This window comes from Camelus dromedarius, chromosome 3 (assembly GCF_036321535.1).
Source record: "Camelus dromedarius isolate mCamDro1 chromosome 3, mCamDro1.pat, whole genome shotgun sequence".
In the NCBI taxonomy this organism is placed as follows: Eukaryota; Metazoa; Chordata; class Mammalia; order Artiodactyla; family Camelidae; genus Camelus; species Camelus dromedarius.
Genome location: NC_087438.1, coordinates 74,187,152 through 74,214,573, shown reverse-complemented (window position 1 = coordinate 74,214,573; position 27,422 = coordinate 74,187,152). Strand labels below are relative to the sequence as shown.

Below are 27,422 nucleotides of genomic sequence, written 5' to 3'. Positions count from 1 at the left end.
AAAGTAATGTTCAGAGACTGAAATAAGTCATCCTTTTTTATGTATCCATGAATATTTGGGTTAATGAACTGGATTGCCATGGCTGTAATTGATAAATTAACTTTTTTTGTGTCTTGTAGTAAGTGCCTGAACTTCTTTGACTAGCCATTTATTAATTTAGTCTTTTGTTGCTTAAATTTTGTACCAAATTTTGCTTTAGGCAACAATAGTATGAAATTTAGGTTAGCATGAGGTTTTAAAAATTAACTTTTAATTCTCCTTTTATGTTACTAGATGGCATGCTCACATGTTTTAAAATAACTTTTTTAAGGCATACATAGAAGTCCAAGTTAAGGAGTATAAAATGGAGAAAAAGGTGGTAATTACTTATATTTGGCACAATAATTGGATTAAATATGGTATCGTATGTGTTTTCTGTTTGATTCACTTCCTTTTTTTGGGGGGGGCGGTAATTAGGTTTATTTATTTATTCTTGGAGGTTGCTGGAGATTGAACCCAGGACCTCCTGTATGCTAGGTATGCACTCTACCACTAGAGCTATACCCTCCTTCCTGATTCACTTTCTTTGGAAATGGTGTTTAAGGTTTTTTGTCTCAGAGTGGACAGTGAATGGATTCTCTGTACCAGTCCAGAGTTTGTGGATATTTTGAATATTTAGTAATGTTCTCACTATTGTACTAGACACATTTTGGTATTTTTATATTTAACCTTTGAAATAACTTTGTGGAATAGTTGATATTAAACTCATTTTGTAAAGGAAGAGATTAAGGCTTAGAGAGATTAACAAATTTGCCTAATGTTTAGCATATGTGGACCTTGGATTTGAAGCCTAGATTCTCTAAAGCCCGTACTGTCTTTCCACTTTTCCATGCCAATAGACTACTCTTCTAGACCTCGAATAAGGAAGCCTGCTCCATGAGGGCAGAGGCTAGGCACATTTACCACTCTACTCACAGTTCCCTTGGCAAACATTTGTTGAAGGAAAGAATTAATTCACAATTCCATTCAAGAACTTTGTCAGAACTGTTTTTTAAATTTAGAATTGAGATGTAGTCCTAATACTTCCCAGTAAAAGCAGAGTATCAATAAAGTCTTAGATTCACATCTGATCTCAGATGAAGTCAGAAATAAAATGAAGATCCCTAAGCTTAAACATTACATATGAATTAACTGAAAGCTCAGTATTAGAAGGAATTTGGAAAGACTGTCCTAAATAGTACTGGATAAGTCAATCCAATTTATGTATTAAGAATGCTACAGTTTATAAGGGTGCCTATTTAATCTGCAAAGGCTAATTGTGCAGTAATAGTCTTAGTTGTTTTAACGTATGTTGTGATCTAGTTCTGCTGTGTACAGAATTACTCACTAGCAAAGCATTTTATGAAGTTCTTAAGTCTGTTAAGACAAATTAATCTTTATGGCAAATCATACGTTTTATAGACATGGCATGATTTTTTTTTGTGATATAAATTTCCCAGCAAGTTATACTTCATGATGAAGCATTTTAAAAAGTCTATGTATTTCTTTAGAAATGGATTAAATTTTTTATATATTTAAATCTGATATAACACAAATAAGTACAACTTGAACACAGTACCAAGAGCGTTCCTAGTAAGAATAAGGTCATATTTATGGTTGAAATCGAGGGAAACTAGGAAATTCTTTAAGGAGCAAGACTTAATATGCCAGTTAAGTTTTATGAATTTATCTAATATTTACAACTTTGAGACTAATTATGTGAATCTTCCCTAGAATGTGAGGTATTTTTAGAGCCCATTAATTTATGATAGAGTAGATGTTTGCTTCAGATGTTCATGGTTTCTAAATTATGAGTTAGTTATATATAAAGTTATAATCTGATAGAAGTAGTAAAATAATCTAAATCTTTTTTTTATCCTTAAGTAATTTTCTTCAAGTAATTGAGTATGAACCTCACTGCAGTGCAGAGAGTAATATTTTCCTATGCTTAAGACGGTGCTATAGCAGGATGTGTCTTATTTTAACCTCTTTCTTCTGATGGAGTAGTGTTGTGGTGTAGTAGAAAGAGAATGGCTTTTGTATATGCATAAAAAAGAAGTGAAAGTTTTATGAAATAATACATAGCCTTATGAACAATGCAATTGATATTTTCCATTCTATACTATTGTGTTAAATAAATGTTGATTTTGACCCACTCAGTAAATTAATTTCATGACCCAGTGATGTCTGATAAGCTCTGCTGTGGAGGATATTACAGTTTTAGTATATTAACAACTTAAAAATATATAATAAAGTTTCAAAAGGACTAGGATGAAGCTTTCATAGTTGATTAATTTTCCTGGTCCTTTTTCTTTTTTACTCATAAACATAGCAGTTAATTGAATTGTTGTTTCTACAGATCAAGTTGAAAGATTCTGAATTTTTCCCCCTCTTCTGATAGTTAAAACTGATGAATGTTTTAGAATGGTATACATGTATTTAATTGATAATATCTTTAAAATATATTTCCATCATAACTACTATAATTTTAATTGACTTTAGCAAATACCATATACATTTTTTTTAAATATGTTTTTTGAGCTTTGTTTATAAAAGCAGTTATGTAAGGCATTTCTATTTGGAGTTCTGAAAAAAAATGGATGTAAAATTTAATATATTTAGTATTACATTCTACCTCACAATATTTCTCAAACTTATGGTGAAGCACCTAGTAGGCTGTTTTTGGCCAAATGCTCTGTTCTTTGTGAAGTACCTACAACCTTGAAACCCTGATATTTTTATTTCCATACAAAAGAACTCCAAATAATTTTACTATTGAAACATATTTCTATTATATATACCTCATAAAACTACAGTCATGTATTCAGGGGGATAAGAGCTATTTAATTAAGAATAATAGGCTGTTTTGATTTTTCTTGTATTTTATTACCATCTAACACTTGACAGCAAACAAGAGATTACAGATTAGCCAGAGTATTCAAAGAAATCTCAGAAATTGTGTCCATTAAGTTCATATTTTAATGTGACTGCTTGTATTTGATTTCAGTAGTTTAACACTTCAGTCCAATTCATGGATCTCTGTAGAAATTTCTGGAAATAGTCCTTATACGCATCTCCTCAGATTAAAATGGTACAAAAATAATAGATGTTACATTAGTAAATGTTGGTCTTGCTATATATTACGAGTTTTTGGATCTTTAAAAACAAATATTTAGAGTAATGTCAGCAAAATGGCAGGGTAGAAAATTCCCAAACCCCATTCTTCCACAGAAACATTGAAAAACAAGCAGAAATTGTTAGAACAAATATGCCAGAACTCAGAAAAATAGTGCTTGACAGCAAAGCAAATACTAGGGCAAGGAAAAGTCATTTTAAAATGGTAGGAAAGTTTTGTGGCATTTTTACTTGTCTGTGCCCCACACCTTCCCCAGTATTACTTGGCAGTTATATTGAAGACAGCAACTGTTTTCCCAGTGTGGGACCCAGGTCCCTGTTTCCAGAGGGAGCAGAGCAGATTTTATTCACAAATTAGTGTGTTTGTCTATTCTAACCTGCCTGGGAGCTTCTTAAAGGAATGATGTAAGACATTCATATTTGTTTCACCTAATTCAAAATGCATTCAGGGTAGAAAACCAGTGGGCATTGATTGAAGACATTGTAAGGCAAATGCAAAAAGCTGCAGGTGCTTGGGGTAAAAGATTATGGCTGAGTCATGCTGTCAGCCACCTAAAGCTTGAGAGGAAAAGCCAGGGAGCATTTCTTTGGAAAATTAGGGCAATCAGAAGTGCCACTGTATATGAGGGAATTTAGAAAGGCAAGTGCATGTCCAGGGGAAGACTCATGCTCATGAAAGACTTGAGAAGACCTTAAACTTTCACTACTGGTGGCTTTCTAGGTTTAGTGCAGGAAGTAAAGGTCAAGGCAGGGTTGTAAACAACATGACCAAGTGTTAAAGTGTTAAATGTAGTGGCTAAGTGTTAAAGCACAGAACCAATCTACAAAGACTAGGAGAAGTGTTTTTTGATTTTTGTTTTGTTTTTCAGTTCTTGGCATTCAAGAAAATATTTGTCAAAACACTGGCTGAGCACAAGCTAAATCTTTCATAAGTAGAGAATGCAAGCCCTGGGAAAGGAGGAGAATCTGATTTCCTGCTTTACCACATTATAATACACTGTAATATTTGAATGTCCAGTTTTCAACAATAACAAAAATCACAAGGCATGCAGAGAAACAGGAAAATACGGCCTACTCAAATGAAAAAAAAGTTGACAAACCATTCTTGAGGAAGCGCAGACTTTGGACTTAGTAGATAAAGATTTTAAATCAATTATCTTAAATATATTCAGAGCCAATGGAAAGCATGGACAGAGAACTAAAGGAATTCAAGAAAATGATGCATGAACAAAATGGGAATATGAATAAAGAGCTAGAAGTTGTAAAAAGGAACTAAAGAGGAATTCTGGAGCTGAAAAGTACAATACTGATATAAAAAATTTAGAAGAGGTATTTAGCATCAAATGTGAGCAGGCAGAAGAAAGACTCAGTGACCCTGAATAGGACAAATGAAATAATCATGTCTGAGGAGCAGAAAGAAAAAAAAAAATGAAGCAAAGTAAACAGAGCCTAAAAGAGACCTGAGGATACCATCAAGTAGAACAGCATTTGCATTATGAGAGTCCCAGAAAGAAAAGGGGGGAGAGAAAGAGGTAGAAAGAATACTTGATGAAATGATGGCCAAAACTTCCCAGATTTGGTGAAAAACATGAATCTATACATCCAAGAAACTGAATGAACTCCAAGCAGTATAATTTCAGAGAGACCTACATTTACACATAATAGTCTAAAGTTAGAACCAAGATGAGAATCTTGAAAGCAGCAACAGAGAAGTGAATCATAGCACATAAGGGATCCTCAATAAGATTAACAACTAATTTCTCATCAGAAACTGTGGAAGCCAGAAAGCAGTTGGCTGACATACTTAAAGTGTTCAAAGAAAAAATGTCAACCAAGAATTCTGTATCTGGCAAAACTGTCCACCAAGAATGAGAGTGACATTAAGATATTTCTAGATAAACCAAAACTGAGAAACTTCACCAGTAGACATGTCCTACAAGAAATGGTAAAAAGAGTCCTTCAGGTTGAAATAAAAAGATGGTAGATGGAAACTGAAAGCCTTATGAAGAAAAAAAGAATATGAGTATAAGTAACTACATAGGTAAATATAAAAAATAGTTTTATTGTATTTTTGGTTTGTAACTCCTCAGTTTTTCCTGTATAATTTAAAAATTAATGTACAGAATGGTAATTATAAATCTTTGTTAATGGGCACATAATGTGTAAAAGTGTAATCTCTGATGATAACCATATAAAGTAGGAGGGATAGAGATGTATAGGGATAACATATATATACTGTTGAAACTGATTGATATTATTCAAATTAGGCTGTTATAAGCTTAAGATATTAATTATAATCTCCTTGGTAACCATTAAGAAAATAACTAAAATACACACATGGAATAGGAAAGGAATCAAATGGTACACAGCATAAAATGTACTAAGTACAGAAAATGCAGTAATAGAGGAGCTAAGGAACAACAAAAAAATATGGCATACAGTAAATAAATACCTAAATGGCAGAAACAGATCCTTTCTTATCAGTAGTTACTTTAAGTACAAATAGATTAAATTCTCTAATATAAAGGCAGAGATTGGCAGAATAGATTAAAAAATAATCAACCACTTTAGGTACAGACACAATGAGATTGAAAGTAAAAGGGTAGAAAAAGTTATTCCATTCAAATACTAATAACCAAAGAGAGATGGAGTGGCTATATAGACAGTCCCCAACTTGTGATGCTTCAACTTAAATTTTTTTAACTTTACCCTGGTGCGAAAACTATATACATTCAGTAGAAACTTTTGAAATTTTGAGTTTTGATCTTTTCCCAGGTTGGCAATATGTGTTATGATGCTCTATCATGATACTGGCCAGTGACAATGAGCTGCAGCTCCCAGTCAGCCACACAATCATGAGGGTAAACAACAGATACCCTTACAACTTACCTGTACCCATACAACCATTCGGTTTTTAATGTTCAGTGGAATTATGTAAGACACTCAACATTTTTATTATAAAATGGGCTTCATGTTAGATGTTTTTGCCCAACTGTAGGCTAATATAACATGTCTTGAGCATGTTTAAGTTAGGCTAGGCTCACCTATGCTGTTCAGTAGGTTAGGTGTATTAATGCATTTTTGACTTCTGATATTTTCAGTTTATACTGGGTTTATCAGGTTGTAAGCCCATTGAAAATTGAGGAAGATCTGTTTTAGAAAAAAAATCAATTTTAAGTCAAAAAAGGTTGCAGGAGACAATGGAAGTCACTATATATATTGATGAAGGTTTCAGTTCATCAGAAAATAAAGCAGTTATAAACATATATGGACCTGACAACAGAGCTCCTAATATATGAAGCAAAAATAGAAAGACTTGAAGGGAAGAAAAGACAGTTCTACATTAATAGTTGGAGGCTTTAGGACCCCACTTTCAATAAGGGAGAGAACAACCAGAAGATCAAGGAACCAGAGGACTTGAGCAATACTATAAGCCAATTATACTTAACAGATGAATACAGTATGCTACACTCAACAACAGAAGATCTTCTCAAGTGCACATGGAACATTCTCAGGATTAGACCATATTTCGGACCACAAAATAACTCTTAATAAATTTGAAAAGATTGAAATCATACAAGTATCTTTTTGACCATAATGAAATGAATCTAGAAATCAGTAACATAAGGAAAACTGGGAAAGACACAAATATGTGGAAGTTGAGCAATACACTCTTGCACAACCAATAGGACATTGAAGAAATTGCAAGGGGAATTAGAAAATATCTTGAAGTGAATGAAAATAAAGACACAATATACCAAAAATTATGGGCTGCAACAAAATTGGTGTTCAGAGGGAAATTTATAGCTGCTAAAGTTTATGTTTATAAAGCAAGAAAAATCTGAAATTAGTGACTTAATTGTACACTTGGAGAAACTTGAAAAAGAAGAGCAAACTAAATCCAAACCTAACGGAAAGAAGGAAAAATGATCAGAGCAGAGATACAGGAACTAGGAAAAAAAAGAAAAATTATAGAGAAAAATCAATGAAACCAAAGCTAGTTTCTTTGAAAATACCAACAAAAATGACAAATCTTTAGATTGCCTATGAAAAAAAGAAGACTCAACTTACTAAATCAGAAATTCAAGAGTAGACATTACCACCAACTTTATATAAGGATAAAAAGGATTATACAAGAAAATTATGAACAACTGTATACACCACAAACTGGATAGCTTAGATGAAATGGATAAATTCCTAGAAATGTACAAACTTCAAAAACTGACTCAGGAATAAGTAGGAAATCAAATATATTTGTAACATGGAAGGAGAGTAAATTGGTAACAAAAATCCTCTCAACAAAGAAAAGTCAGGAATTGGCTTCCTTGGAGAATTTGGTCTAACATGTGAAGAATTAATACCAATCCTCCCCAGACTCTTCCAAATATTTTAAAGAAGGCAGTGCTTGCTAACTTCTATGATGCCAGCATTACCCTGATTTCTGAAGCAAGAGACACTACAAGAAAAGATAACTACAGACCAATATCCTTAATGACTATAGGTGCAAAAATTCTCAACAAAATATAGCAAACAGAAGTCAGCAGCATGTAAAAGGATTATATACTGTGACCAAGTGTGATTTATCCCATGAATGCCAGGGTGACTCAGCATAAGAAGTCAATCAATGTAATACTCCACATTACCAGAATGATGGAGAAAATCCAGCATAATCATTTTATTTGGCTCATCTTTATTGGCTCAAAATGCATTTGGTGAAATCCAACACCTTTCCATGATAAAAGCACCCAATAAAACTAGGAATAGAAGGGTACTTTCTCAACATAATAAAGGCCATATGTGAATAAACTACAGCTGGTATCATTCTCAGTAGTGAATAACTGAAAACTTTCCCCCTAAGTTTAGGAAAAAAACAAGGATGCCCAACGTTTGCCACTTCTTTTCAACATCGTATTGGAAGTTCTAGCAACTGTTTGGTCAAATAGGTGAATACTTTCATTTATAATCGCATCCATAAGAATAAAAGATTTAGGAGTAAAGTAAACTAAGCAGATGCAAGATTTCTACACTGAAAACTATAAAATGTTTTTGAAAGAAACTAAGGAAGACCTAAATAAATGTAAAATCATCCTGAGCTTATGAACTGGAAGACTTAATATTGTTAAGATAATACTACCTAAAGTGGTCCACAGATTTGATGCAAACCCTACTAAAACTCCAAAGATAGTTTTTGCAGGAATGGAAAAATCTATCTTAAAATTCATAAAGAATTTTAAGGGACCCAGCATAGCCACAGCAATCTTGTATATAAATAACAAAGTTGGAAGATTTCATACTTCTTTATTTTAAAACTTATTGCAAAGGTACAGTAATTAAAACCATGTGATGCTAGCACAAGGATTGACATACAGACCAATAAAGTGGAATTTGGAGTCCAGAAATAAACCCTCAACATCTGTGGTCAGTTGATTTTTTTTTCCACAGTGCCAAGAACATTCAGTGGTGGAAAGAACACTTTTTAAGAAATGTTGCTGGGAAAAGTGATATCTACATGTAAAAGTATGACATTGGACTCTTAACCTTATACCATCCACAGAAATTAACTCTAAATGGGTCAAAGACCTAAGTTTAAGAGCTAAAACTATGAAATTTTATGAAGAAAGTATAGGTATAAATCTTCATGGCCTTGAATTTGGTAATGGTTTCTTAAATATGACACCAAAAGAATAGGCAACACAAGTAAAAAACATAAACTGGACTTGATTAAAAACTTTTTTCAAGTTACATTCTCAAGAGAGTGAACAGACAACTTGTAAAATGGGAGAAAATGTTTGCAGATTTTATATCTAATAAAAGTTTAATATCCAGAATATATAAAGAACTTATATACCCAATAGCAACTCCCCCCATAACTCTTGAAAAATGGGCAAAATGCCTGAATAGACATTTATCCAAAGAAAAAATGCCAATGGCCCACAAGCATATGAAAGCATGCTCATCATCATTAGTCATTAGAGAATTGCAAGTCAAAGTCACAATGAGATGTCGCTTCACACTTACCCTAATGGATATTAAAAAAGCAAACAAAAGCGAAAACCAGAAAATACCAAAGTGTGTCTTTGGATATGGAGAAATTAAACCTTCATACATTGCTGGTGGTGGGAATTAAAATGCTGCACGTGCTGTGGAAGACAGTTGGATGATTCCTCAAAAGATTAAACGTAGAACTATCATATGATCCAGCAATTCAACTCCTAGATATATAACCCAAATAATTGAAAACAGTGACTCAAATAGATGCTTGTTCACTTTACTTTCATTGTATCATTATTCATAACAGCCAAGGGGTAGAAACAATCCAAGTATCCATTAAGAGATGAATGAATAAATGAAATGTATGTATGTGCAATGAAATACTCAGCTTTTAATGGAATGGAATGCTGTACATGTTACCACATGAATGAACTTTGAAAACATATGCAAAGTTAAATAGGCTAGGCACAAAGAACAAATATTATAAGATACTTACATAAATTATCTACTATAGGCAAATTTATAGAGAAAGAATGTAAATGAAGGTTTTCACGGAGCTAGGGAAATGGATCTTTGCTGCTGAATGGGTAGAGAGTTTCTGTTTGGGATAATGAAAAATTTTGGAAATAGTGGTGATGGTTTTACAACACTGTGCATATAATGTCACTGAATTATACACCTACATATGGTTAAAATAGCACTTTTAATGTTACATGTACTTTATCACAATAAAGGAAAAAAAGCCACCTACTTGTTTTTAGATTCTGAATTTGTGTAAGGTAAAGGAAAATGTCAGTCTCATCTAATCCATCTTTACATGTTCTAGTGTTATTGTCAACTAGGTAAAGAGTAGGTATGTAACCTTGATGAGCATCTACCTTGTGTCAGGGTACTGTTCACATATTCTAATTATATATTCATTTAATTTCTCTTTTGATTCACAATCACTCTGAGATAGGTATTATTTCATTTTTATAGATGAGTAAGTATAATTTATCTGAGGTGAAGTAAGAAGTGATAGGGCTGACACTCATATGCCGAGATGTCTTGAGCTCATACTCAATCCGCTTAGCTCATTTCCTCCCCTTTTCAGATGACATGATGCTCATTTAATCCCTATAATGATAACTGATGTTTATAATGAGACTGAGAAACTAAAGATCTTGGAAAGCCTTCTTTATCAAAATATGTTATGTTTAGGTAGGTTAAGAATGTTTTAAGTATTCTGTTTCTAAATTAGCATCACAATTAGTAAAGGGAAGTGAATATATTTTGGGTGCTTTTTATATGACAGGCACTGTATTTTGTGCTGTCATATTTTGTTACCCATATTAATCTTTGCAGCAGCACTGAGGTATTTCAGGATGAAAAATTGAATCTTTTGGAAGTAACTTGCCCAGATTCTTAGTTGGGAAGGTATGGAGACAATAGTTTGTTTAAATTTAGCTTGATCTCTAAATCAGGTCATGTGGGATCATATCCAGGATCTTAAGCTGAAATGTCCATTTTAGTGACTAGAGAGAATATTTTTTATCTATAACTGGAGGTATTGAGCCTTCATATGTCAAGAAGGCTTCTTTCTGGAAATTTATGGCACTTCTAAAAAGTTCCTTTCACATGAATCCTAATGAATTGTGTTCTAATTGTTCTCTTCTTTACCTATTAATAATAATTAATAATGATATGAAATGTTTATTTAGCACTTTTATGTGCTTTTCAGTGTGCCAATAAGCATTTCTATTTGCATTATCTTTTTTAATCTTATCCACAACCCAGTGAAGTATAGGTAGGCGTTGTTATAAATCAGCATAAACCTTCTTACCTGATAGGCCTGCGAATGGAATTTGGTCAGTTACCTGAAAATACATTAAATTATAAACCCACAAAACTCATTATGTAAACATTTTAATTAAAAAATACTATAAATATATAGTCATTAGTGAATCTTGTATAGTATCAAGGCCTTTTTCTTGAGTTAGAGATGACTAGTTGGAGTTTTGACTTTATTTTGCTTTAACTATAACAGAGATGTGGCATCTATGATTTTCAGTTTTTTTTTTTAATTGAGGTGGGATAGAAACTTGTTGTTTATGAAGGAGTATGAGTACAGTGTCTTTTAGAATATGATTTTCCCAATATTTTATAATTTTTAGTTGTCTTACCCAAAACTTCATCAGGAGTTTTTTATGGCTTGCTTTCATTGAATGTAAAACATGCAGCCTACTTTTTAATAGCCAGAGCTCTCTTTTTCCTGCTCATTTAAGTCAGTTTATTTAATATCTAATGTAATTATGTTATGATAATTAGAAAAAAATGGTTTGGGAACAATTCACTGCCTCTTGACTGTTTTTTCCCCTCAAGTTTTATTGGTATTTCCTATTTAAAATTTTTGTTCTTAATGTGATGAAATCTACATAATTTTTACCATTTTAACTGTTTTTAATTGTACAATTCAGTGGCATTAAGTACATTCACAGTATTGTGTAACCATCATAGACTCTATTCTAATTTCTAATTATTAACTCTTTTGTGTCTGACTTATTTCACTTGCATAATATTTTCAGTGTTCATCTATGTTGTAACATATGTCAGTTTCATTCCTTTTTATGGCTGAATAATTTTTATTGTATATATAAACCACATTTTTTCTATTCACCTATTGATGGACATTTGATAGCTTCCCATGTTTTCAAAGTTATGTTTCAAAAGTTTTAATCAAAATATTTTCTTACTTGAAACAATAATAGGTAACTGGTTTTTGTGCTAATGTAGCATTTTTCCTGGTTTTCTAAAAAATAAAGTCTTTACAGTGTATAATAGATGATCAAGTGATTATTCCATATGTGTCCTGAATTTTCATTCACTCTGAATTTTAATTATACATCATGCCAATACAGTTAAAAAACAGTACTGGTACATATTTTGGTAGCATATGTAGCATATTTTCATTGTATTAAATGGAATGTTCTTTAAACAAAGCAAAGTTAAACAATATAAATCCTGGAAAAAGATTAAAATTTGAGTCCGTAAAATGGGTCAGATGAGTAGAAAATTTGAAAAATTTTCCTTGCTTTCTTCCATATCTCATTGTGCTACTCTACTACAATGATGAAGCTAATAAATCAAATTATGAAATTGTCATTTTTATGATTTCACAGACATGAACAGTTAGTATAGTTGGGTGAAGTTACTAGAAGATATGGATTGGGTTTTCTTCACTGTTCTCTTTTGCATGTATGTAATAGTGACAGTGGTGACGGATTGGGAATGGAAAGTAGAAGGAACAACTTCCTTGTGTTGAGGGTGGTATAAGTCATGTTTTACAAATTATGTTCCTAATATTGGTTTTGAGCAGCTTCTGTGTGATATTAGAAGACCTAATCTTGTTTTTATCCCTGTGGGTTCCATGCTGTGCTTTCAGTTATCTAGATACTTTGTCTGTTGAAGTATACTCTTCCTAAGGTGTTTGTTTTATTATAAAAATAACCCAGTAACAACAGATGTCTTGTTAAAACAAATTCTCTTTTGTAAATTCTCAAGGTTAGTGTGCAAAATTTTAATTAAAGTTTGAGATGCTGGGAAAATCACCTGCCAATATTTTATAGAAAAATTTGAAAAATATCTTTGGAGCTTTTGAGCAAAATTGTGAATAATCTTGAATGATTATTATAAGGAAGAAATGAATAAATCAAAGACAGTCCTTTTTATATTTTATTTATATACTCTAGACAGTTTGCAGTTTTAATTATTGTTGTGCTAAAATGAACCATGGATTAATGAATGAATGGGCTGGCTTCATTTAAGTGATGAAATGACTACAAATACCCTTTCCATTAAATGCTTTCCTTCAGAGTTGACTGATGGATGCCCTTAGCACATTATTAGAATTAGAAGAGGGCTTCTGTTACTATTCAACTTGCACCTCTCCTAGGGAACTAGATACTGGACTTGATAAAGATTCAGAACCTCTTAAATGACATACTGGGGTTCTGTGTCTTATTTAACCAAAACCATTTACTTGGTGAAGAGTCAGAGTTAGGATTGCACCTAGCATGAGTGTCAAGCTGCAAACAGCAGTGAAGGACAGGCTGAATAGAGAGGTGCAGTTGGAGCTGAAATTTCACGAGGTTGATAACCTCTCTTTCCTGGAAGGGCCCTCACGCAGTAGTTTTCCTGTATCCAAACAAGGTGAGTGATGATATGTATCTGGTCAACATCAACCAGCTAGGCATTCTTACCTGATGAGTAGTTAACATTTCAGAATGTTCTTTGGTAAAGTAGAAAGTATTATGGAGGTAATTTTGAGGGGTTTGTAGATCCTTTAGGTGTCCTGACTTTTCACTGGAATAAGATAAGTATTAATGCAGGTAAACTTATTACTTGATACAGATGGAGATCAATTGTATTTCAGGGTTTCCTACCCTGGCACTGGTTCCTGTGAAGGTTTCTTCTAATGGCTTTCTGCTCTGGCAAGTTGTTTCTCTCTGTCTACCTTTTTGTCCAGAGAGATTTGAACACCATCAGCATAACTGGTAATACCCTGGGTATAATGATTGACTCTCCAGTGTTTGGATAGTCAGGAACTTTAAGACATTTTTTGGGGTAACAGTGATTAGTGCAGATAGGCAGTGATGCAAATACCGTCTTCCAAATACAGTCTTCCCTGTTATCTCCAGTGATGGTGTCTGAAAGAGAACATCAGTTTCTTCAATGAGACTAAATGACAGTAATTATCCCCTGAGGCATATTGGGGTCCTATGCTGCTAATGTATGTTGAGGCCATCACCATGGTCCTTACGTGTATGCCTGCCCACTTGGCCACTACCTCTATGGAAATTCACTTGTTTGTACATAAAGCCACCAAAACTACTTGCTAAGGTAAAAACACCATGTAATCAGTTTAAACCTCTCTTCCTGGCAGCAGCAATATAACTTACATATCTTAACATGATACTTTACCAACCTTTTCACAGACACTGATGTCTACCAGATACCTCAGTCACTCCTTTTATACAGATTCTGTTCTTCTATTTCTCAGTGATCCTGGCTGGTGCACTAATTGTTGCAGTGTTTTTATTGCCCAGGATTGAATAAATTGGCAAATAAGACGCTAGAATAGTGACAGAGGAAAAATACCAACTTTATTATACAGAAAGGCTAGATTAGAGAATGTTGCTTAGTAATAGAGTTAAATAGGCTTGTTAACTCAAATACTGGAGTTTGACCAGTGAACCAAAGCATCATCCACTAGGCTGGACCAGCAGTGTCCTGCAAATATAGAAGTAGGTGCTTGCTCCCTGTGGACAGTTTGTTTCCAAGGGGAAAAAGGACAGAGATGAGCTGAACATGTTCAGCTTATTAAACACAAACTAATCAGTACAGAGACCAGGAGAAGGAAGGAATAGTAGAGAAGAAGCATTGCTTGTCCATGTCTGTATGTACTTTCTTGATTTATCCCTTTTAGACCATCTGTGCAGTTTCCTTGCTATGGAAGATAAAATTTAGCTCACTTATCCTGCCCTGTCTCTTAGCCCCTTATTGTCTCAAGATAATTCTGTTATGATTATGATTAAATAAGTATTCAGTATTTATATTTAATAATTATATACCTACTTCTTTTCCCTCAGGAATTTTGTGTTTATTGGAATTAATAATATGTCTTTTTGTCCTCATTTAGTTTACTTAGTTTTTATATTCTTAACACTGATGGAGCCCAAAGCTTTTCCCCGGTTGCCTTAATTTATTTGTATGTAGATACGTCATCAAATTTATCTTCTTAAAGCAGATTTGCCTGGGATACTCTGAAGGCTTCAGTCTGGTCTGAACTTCTTTTATATAAGTATTCTTGCATTACTGGTCATATTAGTATCTTACCTTCATCATTATTCTTGAGGTTTTCTTCATCTTGCTGTTCTATTAGTTGTCCTGTTGCCTAGATGTCATGTATTCTTTCTTTTGGTGTAGTCTCATGTTTTATAAAGCACGGATTCTAATAGCTTCATGATAGAGAATATATGAGAAATCTTTTGAGAACTTGCATGTCTGAAAATGTCTCTATTTACCCTCACACTTAATTCATAGTCTGAATCCTGAATATTGAATTCTAGGTATGAAATGATTTTCCTTCAGAATTTGATGGCATTGCACTGCTGGTTTCTTTCAGTGTTGTCATTAAGAAGTTGATGAAGTCTGTAAAATTTTTTTTTAATACCCACAATTCTGAAATTTTATGATGATTTGCCTTGGCATAGGTCTTCTTTTTGTCATTTAGCTGGACATGAGTGAGCCCTTTTAGTCTGGAAGCCATATCCTTTCTTTTTCCTTTCTTTCCTTTTTTTTTTTTTTGCAGGGGGACAAATTAGGTTATTCATTTTTCTAATGGAGGTACTGAGGATTGAACCCAGGACCTCAGGCATGCCAGGCATACACTCTACCACTGCGGTATACCCTTGCTTCCCCATATCCTTTCATCCTGGAACATTTTATAGGATTATTATTTTTTTAATTGCTCTATTTTCACTGTATAAACTTTCATGTCATCCCCACATTTTCAGCAGTGTGCTTCTGCTCTCAGCTGTACTTGGCATACCCCAGTCCGGAGACCCTGCATTTTACTTCCCTCGGAGAGCTCCAGTGTTTTGGTAGTGTGGGACAGTGGGCAAGGGCAGGCTGTGCAGTAATGGGGAGGTGATCTGAGTGGTTAACTGCTTCTTAAGTTGACTTTAAAGAATCCTGATGTTTTTAACACCAGCCTCACCCTCACTGCCAGACAGATGTAAGCTTGTTGGAAGTTCTGTAGTGATTATCAAATTGCTTTTCTACTTTCTTCACTGTTGGCTTTGGATTCCTCTTTCTCAGGTCTAAGTAACGTGACATTGTATGTTTGTTCTAGAAATATATCAAAGTCTTTAATGCATTATAAGATCTGGTGGGAGATGTAATGAACATGATGAATACTGATGAACAAAAAATGATATTTCATAGTATCTGGAACAGAACTAATATTACATGAAATTATCTTTGATTTCTATTGTTTACAAACTCACACATCCTGTTAAATTACTGTGATCTTCTGTTTAATAAGTGAAGGTTAGTGTAAAGTTCATTAAGAGAATAGTAAGAAAATGAAAATTACTCCTTTTTCCTCATCCATTTTCCTTGAATCCCTGAATTCCATCTGTGGACCCAATTTAGAACTTTTTGTGTGTGTGTCGAGGGGAGCAAGGTAATTAGATTTATTTATTTATTTTTAGAGGAGGTAGTGGGGATTGAACCCAGGACTTCATGCATGCTAAGCATGCACTCTGTCACTTGAACGATACTCTTCTCCCAATTTAGAACTCTTGAATTGAGGAATTGAGTAGAACATGGTGGTATATGAGACCATAATCATGGTTTTCTGTATTTGTTCATTTTTCATAGAGGCCTCTTTATGATGAATAACTCTAATCCAACTTTTCATTCATTCACCAAATATATCAACTAACTTTAAGACACTGGGCGCCAGGCATATGTTAGATAACAGACAAACCTCTGTCTTCATGGAGTTTACATTTCTAGTGGAATATATAATTGGTTATAGTGTAATCTAGGTGTATCACTATCCCTGGACAAATAACTGAAACTGCTTATCTTTCTGATAATATTATTACTTTCCTTGAAACAGAACTTGAAAATTTTTTTATTATGAAAGTAGTATTTATTTTTTAAAAGATGTGAGAAGATTGATAGGCAGAAAAGAGAAAAAGAACAATACCCATTATTGTGCTAATCAGAAATAACCACTGTAAACACCTTGGTGTATGTTTCATCTCTTTTCTATATACATATGTATATTTAAGTATGTATGATTTGTTTATAAAAATTCAATTGTATTATAAAAACATGTACAGTTTTCATTTTTATTTGTCAAGTGTTTAATTTTAATGGCTATAGAATATTCAATTTTATGAAAATACCATAATTTGTAACCTTATTTTCTGTATTTTGCTATTAAAAAAAAAAACCTTGTGTTAGTTTCTTGTAGCTAAATCTTACCACCTTTAGTTAATTATTCCAATAGTCTGTTATGAATAATTTTAAATATATGAAAATTTTGAAAGGGTTTTAATATATCCACTAAGTAGATTGTATAATTAACATTTTAGTATGCTTTCTTTGCTACATATTTATCCATTTATCCATACATCTTTAATTTTTTGGTAAATATTTAGAAGCTGAGTCATACAATTTTCAGGCAAATTTTATAAACTTTTTTTATTCATGCTAAGTAGCCCTTCAATAGGATTTTTAGTACTAATTTACACTCTTACCAGTGGTGTATCAGCACACTTGAACTTTTGCCAACACTGGGTTTTATTGTTTTTATGTAGCTTTTTAGATAATTTTTGCTATATAAGTTTTTACAAAAGCTTCTTATTTTATCTGTAAGATGACTCTCTTCATATCTAATACTCATAAAACAACATTTACTTATAGTTTGCTTTGATCATCTATAGTGTTGGTTTTAAAAAGAAATGTATGTAATTTGTTCTTTGTGATACTTAATGTTTTTTAAGGAGAATATTTTACCTGTTCAGTAACTATTTAAGGTACATTTGAGATTTCAATCAGGAAATCACTAGTCCTTTTTTCTTTTTTCAGTTTATGCAATAAGTGTGTAAATAAGTATCAACAAAATATTGGCTATAGCATATTGAGTCTTTTTTCTCTTTCACAGAGTAAATTAGCTGATGGAGAAAAATGATTCATTGAGGCAGTCAGAACTAGAAGTAGAATCTCATTAATTAAATATTCATTCATTCACTGGTCCTTTGTCTCACTTCTTGGACCTTTGTTTTAGTCCTTGGACTTGTGTCCCACTCAGTCTAATAGTATGACTGATAAAAAGACTCAGGAGAAATAAAGATACGAATTTGGAGTGTTAAGGAATCCAGGCACCTAGGTGGGCATATAGTGTGAGGCAGTTGAAGCAAGGAAATAAGTAGAAGGTGAAAAGGCTTACCAACACTATTTTAAATTATAGTTTGCCTACATTCTTTTTTATTTTAAAAGCTATTTATAAACAATTATTTAACTTCAGTATGGTTATTTTAAAAACTGTATGGAAATCCCACTAGAAATATGTTACCTTTGTTATTTTCGGAGCGTTCAGCCAAATCTCTTTGTTTACAGCTGGGCTCAAAGTGCAGAGAACTGAAAGATATTCATTTCGGCCAGTGTTACAAGATCTCAGATGAAGGCATGATCGTCATAGCTAAGGGCTGTCTGAAATTACAAAGAATATACATGCAGGAAAACAAATTAGTAAGTACTTGTTATCATCCTCATGTTTTTCATTTTGTTTCTAACTCTTGAATTCCTTATAACTTAGCTTATAAGTTTTTCTCTGCTTATTTTCATTTGGTGGTCTAGAGGCAAATCGTACTTAAAAGCAAGAATCTTCTCAAAATAATGATTTTATAAGTTGATTTGTAACTGTATAAGGTGCTTGTGTTACTTGTGTGTTAAAAATTCTACATTTGCATATGCTAGTATGTTTTTTCCTAAACTCTGACAGTGGAAAAAATTAATTGGAAAAAATTAAATTTGGTTGCCAAACAAGCATGTGGTTGTCGTTCCTTCTGATTACCTTAGTGATTGTAGTAATTATAGGTAGTTTGGAATTTTTAATATTCAGGAAGATACACACTTGTGAAATAGAGCCTTTCACTTAGTATGGTATAAAATGGGATTCAATAAATTGAGGCTGATAATCTTGGTACTTTTTAGGTAGTTTTTATAGTTTTATAGTTTTTAGGTTGTTATGTAGGTTTTCTATTTTAAGCACATGTGTATGTAACTCATTTCACATGTATTGTGTTATATAAATATATTTAAAGCCATGTAGTTTTCTTTTATTGAGATACACTTGACATATCATAAAATTCACTTTTTTTAAAGTGTACAATTAAGTCGTTTTTAGTATATTCATACAGTTGTGCAATCATCATCACTAATTCCATACCAATTTCATTACCCCAAAAAGAAACCCTGTGCCCATTAGCTGTCACTCTTCAGTCTCCCTTCCTCCAGCCCCTGACAACTGTAATCTACTTTCTTTTTCTATGGATTTGCTTGTTCTAGACCTTTCATATAAATGGAATCATATAATATGTGGTCTTTAATGTCTGCCTTCTTTAACTTGCCAAAATTTTTTCAAAGTTCATTCATATTATAGCATGTATCAGAGCTTCATTCCTTTTTATGGCTGAATGATACTCCAAATCCATTTAATTTTTATTTGAAAGGTCTATAGTACAGGTTAACAGAAAAGTTGTCACTAGGGAGGCACTAATAGTGTTCTCAATGTTGAAAAATAGTGTATATTAAAATGTAGGCAAGGTGACCCTGGATATGTAGCATATTTACAAAGAAGTCTTGCTTTTTAGTGGTATCCACAAAATAAAGACACTTTTCTGTTGCCCTTGAGTTACTTTACAAAATTTGATAAATACATCTTATATATTTAAGTTTTGAAAATCTCTAGAAGCTTCAGCAGTTCAAATGAGAAACTGCTTTTTAAAAAAAGAGATTGCAGTTACAAAAATTGAACCACTGTGAAATAAAAGTAAATGCTTTTATTACCATGTAAAATTATATTTATAGAATTATATTTTCCTCTGAAACTACATAGTAAAAATGTTTCCCATTTCTCTTTATATTTAATACAAATTTAGTAATCACATTTGAGGCAGTATGAACTCATGGAGAGAATAAGATCTTCTGGATCAGAGAGAGTGAATTTTTAAATCCTGGTATCCACTTGCATTGTGACTTTGGGAAAGTTGCTTAAGATCTCTGAACCTCTTTTGCAAATGAGGTTATTAGTATTTGTATTTTTGCAGGTTGTGGTTTTGAGGATTAAATGACATAATGTCCTTAAATTGCCTTGTATAAACTCTGACTTGTAGGAAACCATAAAAAACTAGTAGCTTTTATGAGATCTTGACTTTATTTGTTGTCCATTGGCTTCCACTTTACACTCAAGATAAAGGATGGTAATCCCAATTTATAATTTTTATATTCCTCACATAAAGGGAATATTTGTTGAGTGATTAGTATTTGTTTTCTTGTTGAGTAAACACAGAGAAGCTTTTTTCTTGACACATTTAATTTTTTGGTCAGTGGTTTTCCAAAGGAATTAATTTTGTTTTGAAGGTTCTAGTTATGTTCTAATTTCTTCTATATTGCCGTCCATTAGAAGGATGTTATATACTTAAATGCTAAGAGAATCAGTATGTAATGTTACTCAGTAAACATTTTGATTTTATTGCAAATTTGTAAGTAATTTTGATAAATCTTAAGTGAAGTTCAATTCAATGAAATTCTTTCAATTTAATTTCTTAGAAAGGAAAATTTAGAATAATTTGAACTCCTTCTGCTGGACAGTTGAACTATTGATAACTAATTTCCTGTAGGAACTTTGTATTTTTAGAATTTATGAAATAAGAAATACTTAAATTACTTGCAAAGCTACAGTTTTAAGTAGTTCGGGTTTTTTCACTCTGAGATGTAATATTCTTAGTCCTTTAACAACAAATATTTTAAATAGGGTGAGTAGCAATAATAGCCTGGTTAAAGGCAAATAATATTTATATATATATATATATAAAATTATACTGCATATGTAATTATAGACAGGAAATAATAAACATCATTAAATAGGATAAATATTTTACAATAGCAACTAATAGGGATACTTAGGAGAATATTGTGTCTGAAAGGATGCCACCAGAACTTTACCTGTACAGATATTGATCATTAGCCAGATTATTTTGCTAATTCTCTTATCAATCATCTCAAAAAGAATTTTCTCAAGAGTATTAGAGCTTTATTGTATAGCTTAAAAATAATCATAGCATAGTGTTTTTTTTATAAGTATAAACTTTGCTGACTTTAAAATACCACATTGGTTTTTTTTTTATATACATTGACAGTATTTGACCAAGTATACATTTTTTCATATTTTATCTTGGCCTTTAGATGGCAGCATTGTCTTTGTATATTTCAGTGACATAGCTTGTGTGTCCTTGATGTAACTATAAAGATAAAATGCTTGTACAAAGTTTCTGCAGGTATTTATGATTTATTTTTAATTTTGTTCTTTAGGTGGCTTTAATGGGAAATTTTCTTTAAAACTATGAAGTATTGTATCTAGAATATTACAAGGTGAACTTGCTGTGTTACATGAAGTAGCAAGATATTTGAACATTCTTATTTGTGGCACCATAAGTAAGGTAAACTTTAGAACAGGGAAAGTATTCCTGTATTTATCAGACAGAGTTTTATTCAGAGAGAAAGTGGGGACAGTGACTTGACATTTTAGGACTCAAAGGATTTATGGTGAGACAAAGAATTGTGAACTTACATGTTAAAACCTTCCCTCCAGAGAATGAGATTTTGTTTTAGTCATTTTTGAGTGGGACAAGTACCATGCACCTACATGGATGTATTTTGCATTTGCTGTAAAGCTGTTGTGTAGACTATAAAAACAGATCTGAGGAATACAACAGTAGTGAGGATCTAGTATATTGTGCACAACTGTCTGCCTTCTTTTAGGTATAGCATTTATATCACTTCTGTATGGTACTGGCTACGAAATTATTTTAAAGCCATATTTAGTTTGTGTGTATAGTTACTGATGATCTAGAAATTTTATTATATATATCTCTCTGCTTCTTTGCTCTCCTCGCTTCAGATTCTGCTTTTCTGCTTTTTGGACAGAACCTTTTTGGGCAGCTTTTTATTTGGTTGTAGAATGGAGTCAGATGGGTTATCTGTCATTTGTTACTCACCTTGATGTTTCAAAGTACTAGAATTTTATTATTTTGAAAATGGCTTCTATGCTAAGTCCTGGAGTTAACATATTTGATATAGATCTGTATGTGTTACGTTTATTTGTCTTTTTTTTAAACACCTACTCTGTACAGTTGTGAAACTAGGATAGATTTCTGAATTACCCAACAAAGTAGTAATGTATTATGAATAGATTTTAAAAAGTGTAGGGAAATTATAAATGTTTTCTGGTTAAAACTTGATTTCCTGACAGATAATTGTGACCCATTATTTTTTCAAACTCCTGGTGAATCATTTTTACTAGTTTTACAATTCTGTGCCATCTTCTAGAGTCCTTTGGCTCCTGCTGTAACCTTATTTGTATCATTGTTTCTTTACTGTTTTTAATTTTATTATTGTTTGGGAGGCTTACATGTGTGAGGTAGGATCTAAATTCACCTCTCTAGCTTCCTTCTTCCAGGCTGGTAGCATTTTAAGGGATGAATGAGGCAAACACTTAAGTTTGAGTTGAATTGAGCTCAATTTATACCTTAATCCTACTGTTTATTAATCATGTGATTGAGTTAGTTAATTTTTGTACTTTCATTTCCTTGTTTACAGAGAGGATATAATACTACCTTAGACATGTTCCTTTGTGGATCAGACTAAATGAGATTGAGGTGAAATACAAAATGTATGGTCCCAAACAGAGGAAGTCTTTAATAAAAGTTTTTTTTTCTTCCTCTCCATATCAGAGTTTACTTTCTGGAGTCTACCCGTTTGAATTGGCTGTGTCAGTGCCTGGTATCATTTACTATGTTCTGATTTCATCTGTTAGTTACCCACAGTTTAATTCTTTTTTACTGCTTGCTGTGATTTGAGGTTGTTGCAGCAGCTAAGTGAATAGACTGGTAGACATGTTATCATCGACTAGGGTAAGTAAGGTGAATATTTGCATCACAGCTTGAATAGCAGTAACTAATTCAGCATTATATGAAGGCTTGCATTTTCTGGCTCTTTTACCTTTCAACTTAGAATTAATATATTAAGGAATTTGGTCCCCATTAACCCCCAATTCTTCCATTATATTCCTGTTATTTCTCAAATACTCCTTGTGAAGTGAGTTTACTTGTAATCCCAGACATGAATAATATACATTTCTGAGGGATTCCATTTTGTAAGTACTCACTTCAGCCTCCAAAATCTCCCAGGATATATATTTGCCTTCATTGCCCTTTGCTCTCATAATTGATGAGGCATTTACTTACACCCAGAGTGGTAGTTTCCAATAAACAGTCATGCATGAATGTAGCATTCTAAAGAAGGTGATCTAAAGTTACTGAACTTCATCTTATTATTGTATACTACATTTCAGGATTTTGTGGCATTTGTTGATATTTGAAAATACTTAATAATAGATACCTCCTTTGAGTGTTTGTAATGTTCTAGACACTATGTAGTTTTACATAATTGATTCTCATAACCACAATATGAGGTACCTTATTTCTATTCCATTTTACAGATGAGGAAATTGAAGCCTAGAGAGGTTAAATAACAACAGGTATGTGTCAAAGTCAAGATTCTAACCCAGATCTGTTAGATTCCCAAACCTTTGTACTCAAGCCCTTTGCGTGGGTACATCACAGATGGAGATAATCCATATGCCTTTGAACCAAGCAGTAATTTCCAAAAAGTGTTATCCCCCTTAAAACACTCACTGCCAGGTTCTATGAGACATCAAAGGAGGAAGTAAATTATTAGCATGAGCAGAAGATCCTTTTGCTAGGATGATAGCTGATTTTGGGGGAAGCTGCTAGCACCAATGGAGATACATTGAAATCTTTTCTAGGAAAATTAGTAAAATTATCAAAGAGGAAAATTGTCTTCAAGATAGTGTTTAATGTTGATCTTAGTCCTATACAAATATGAACATAATTAACTCTAGTAGAATTACGCTCTTTATGCAAAATTTTTTACTTGGCTGAAAGATAATATTTTGTATTTTTTGTGAAATTTGGATTCAGAAGCTAAATACCATTTCATTTTTGTCCAGTAGACTTATTGGAAATTGTTATGGGTTAATGAACTGTTAACTTTCTACTCTGTTCCTTAACACTATTTCAGATGTTGATTCAGTGCAGTTAACATTTGAATATGTACTATGTGCCAGGCACTACTAAGGAATTAAAAAAAGAGCTACACTGCCAAAGAAGGGATATCCCTTCCTAGTGATAAGTGCTATGGAAATGCCATTTGCAAAACAGTTACTTGTGTGAGGGATTAGGGAGGAATCACTAAATCCTATAAACAGTAGGTGACATTTGAACTGGATTTTGAATGATACATAGTGATGTGGTGATTGTGATACAAACAAACATTTTTGAGGGGTAAGTGATTGCAGTTGTGAAAAATAACGTTAACAAAGACAAGGCATCAGGAAAATAGGTGGAATATTTAGTGAGTGGTGGGTGTTAAAGTAAGAGTAGGTTTGTAGCAGGGTGGTGAGGGAAGTGTTTATAGTTGGGTCTGTAAAGGAAGGTAGGGACCAGGTTATTAAGTTTTTTGAGTGTCATGGTAACAAATTTGTGTGTCTCTTGGTAATTGAGATTACAGCATGGGATTTTTCAGCAAATGTGAAATGTGATCAAATTATTTTGGTTTTGTATTTTTTTTTAACTTGGGGAAATTAAGAAAAATTCAGAATAATAAAAAGAGTAGCGTCTTCAGGCCCATCACCTAGACATCAGCAGTTGTTAACATTTTGTTAAATTTGCTTCTTCTTCTTAAATTAATAAAGCAAATACACTTTGTCTCATTTGTCTTGTATTCCCTGTTATCCCATATCTCTTTCTAGAGGCAACTACTATGATGATCTAAAATGCTTAAAAAAACAAGTTTAAAATACACAATGGGTACCATGAACAGCAATATAATGTTGTTTAGTTTATGATGACAGATAGTTTATATCTGATGTCATGTGGTTAAATATCTGGTCTGCCAAAGTTTGTCAGTCTACAATTTGCGTTTTTACTTTTAAGTTGTTTTTGAGATCTAGCCATAATGAATATGTAATTCATTCTTTTAAACTGTTAGTATCCTATATATGTATGTATCTCCTGTTTATCCATTTCATATTGAGGGATACTTTTACTGTTTCCATTGTTTTACCATTATAGGCAGCATTGCAGTAAAATCTTTGTGTAAGTCTTCTGTGCTTATCTGTGAGAATTTCTCTAATATCCATATCTAGAAGTGTAATTAAAGGGAGCTAAGATAGGTACATTTTCAAATTTTTACTAGATCACGCCAAATTGCCCTCCATGAATAACTGAAATTATGGTTTACAGGTGTATCTTGCTGAAGGATTGTCAACTCCTTTGAGAGTGGGAAGTATCTAGTTACCTTTTTATCACATCCACCCATATGTTGGCAGATAACAGACATTCAATAAATGTTTTAGTGACAAATGGCTACTGAATTGAACATACTTTTAAAAATGTATTCCTTCGTATTTGGGGAACATGCTTTAAAAAGAAGATGGATTTACGTATGTAAATAAAAGCTTGAAAAATAGGTTAAAGATGCAGTGTCAATAGTTTTCTAAGTTTTCAAATCAGTACATTTATTAGACCTAGTTATTAATGATGCCATTCTTCATATACTAGATTTCTCTAGCCAAAGTCATTAATGTTCTCAAGAAGTATTTTCTGGGACAATTGTTTATAACAACATGATCAACTAGAATATAACTTTTATTCTTGTTAGAATTACATTGACTTATACATTCTTACCGTTGATAAAATTAGTTTTATTTTGTACAGTGATATTTGAAAGATCCACTTTAATTAAAAACAAAAGTTAATTTACAGGCAAATAACTTGAAAAAAGTTAAAATGTTATTGGGAAGATTTTTCAATCTATAGAATGAATTCATTTTTACTTATAGTATATTCTTTGTTAGAGCTTAGTCTCTCTCTTTTTAATCTGTTGGTATCTTTCTCCTATAGGTATCTTTTTATCACGTATCTTGGTAAGAATATAACTGAATTGTATTCTGTCATTTGAATGGCATAGAAAACCATAAAGAGTGAGTCTCTGTGTGTGAGTGTGTGTGTTTTTCTTCCCTTGTGAACCAGTGTGGTAGAGGGCAGGCAGTGACTTTGATAATATCCAATAATTTTTCTTCGGAATGCATTGATTTTTTTTAATCAAGCATATTTACTTAACTAATTATATTAGTTTAATAATAAAATTAGTTCACAAACTTTGGGGGCCTATCAGCTGATGATAGGAGATGTTCAAATGCAAACAGGATTGCAGGAGGAAGCTAGCCTAGCATTAAAAATTCTAATATAGATATTCCGGTGTTAATAATGCAGAATTTGTTACATTTAAAAGTAGGAGACTCCAAATAATATTTACGTATTTTTTTTAAAATATCAAATTGTAGATTACTAAAAATATCCAATTTGTTTTGGGTTTATAATTTATAGTAGGTAGGTCATTCCTAGTGTTGCAGTTATTTTGCTGGTGTTATTTTCCACTTACATATTCTGTAGTTTAGATCCTTTTTAAAAAATGTAATTCTTGTTCACTTTTTTTAGGAGTGCATATTAAAAAAATCAGAAAGAGATTGGGGGCAAATTAAATTATCTCTTAAGCATAAATGTGAAAGTGCTGTCTCAGTCTTTGTTCTTAAGTGTTGGCAACAGTAGATTGTGAGTTGAGATAAAGAGCCAAGTCATTAGACTTAGCAAATAGAAACTTTATAAGGTCAGATGGCAGTGGAATGCTGGGAGTACATTAAGCCTGTCATTTATGAACACACTTTCTTCAACTACCTATCTAGACTGTGAGTCAACAAGTGACGTGTATTGTTTGGATTGAGGGAGAAGTTTTGGCTTATATTTTTCTTTATCCACCTATCACAGAGCTGTTATTGTCTTAGGATATCCAAGACTTAATCCCATTTATTAGTTTAGTGATTAGGCTTAAGGGGAGAAGAATTTTTCCTTCTCTTTTTCTTTCCTTTTTTTTTTAAAGATGTGCCTTTCTGAATATATATTTTTTTACAAACTATGGTTGAATCTGGCTACCAGGTGATGAGATGCTTCTTTTCTAGCATTTTCTTATAGTTACTATAAAAAAAAACCCTTGTCATGGAAGTACATCTAGGCAACCTGTCTGGTGAGTACTGTTCCCATTACTGCTGTAGATTTTGCTTATTCATATTACCTATATTGTCTTCTTTTGTTGTCTTTCTTCAAGTTCTTATTAAAGGACTAAAAACGAAGTTGCCCAGATGAGAGTACTGGGGTAAGAGAGTGGTGGGTACCTTCTCATTTTTAGTAGCTGAGAAGTTGAGACCAGATGAAATCTGTACTATTTTGACATTTACTTTATTGCTTCTTATTTTGTGGAGCCACATCAAATTTTGGTTGCAGAAAAGATCAGTATAGTAT

General features: G+C 32.6%; 1 protein-coding gene across 1 annotated transcript in view; it reads left to right on the top strand.

The window, feature by feature from the left end:
- FBXL17 (F-box and leucine rich repeat protein 17) overlaps positions 1-27,422 on the top strand; it is a 437,862-nt gene that overhangs the window by 17,093 nt on the left and 393,347 nt on the right. The window contains exon 4 of the mRNA XM_010987536.3: positions 18,319-18,450. Within this exon, the coding sequence (XP_010985838.3) occupies positions 18,319-18,450 (132 nt within the window). The remainder of the gene's footprint in view (positions 1-18,318; positions 18,451-27,422) is intronic.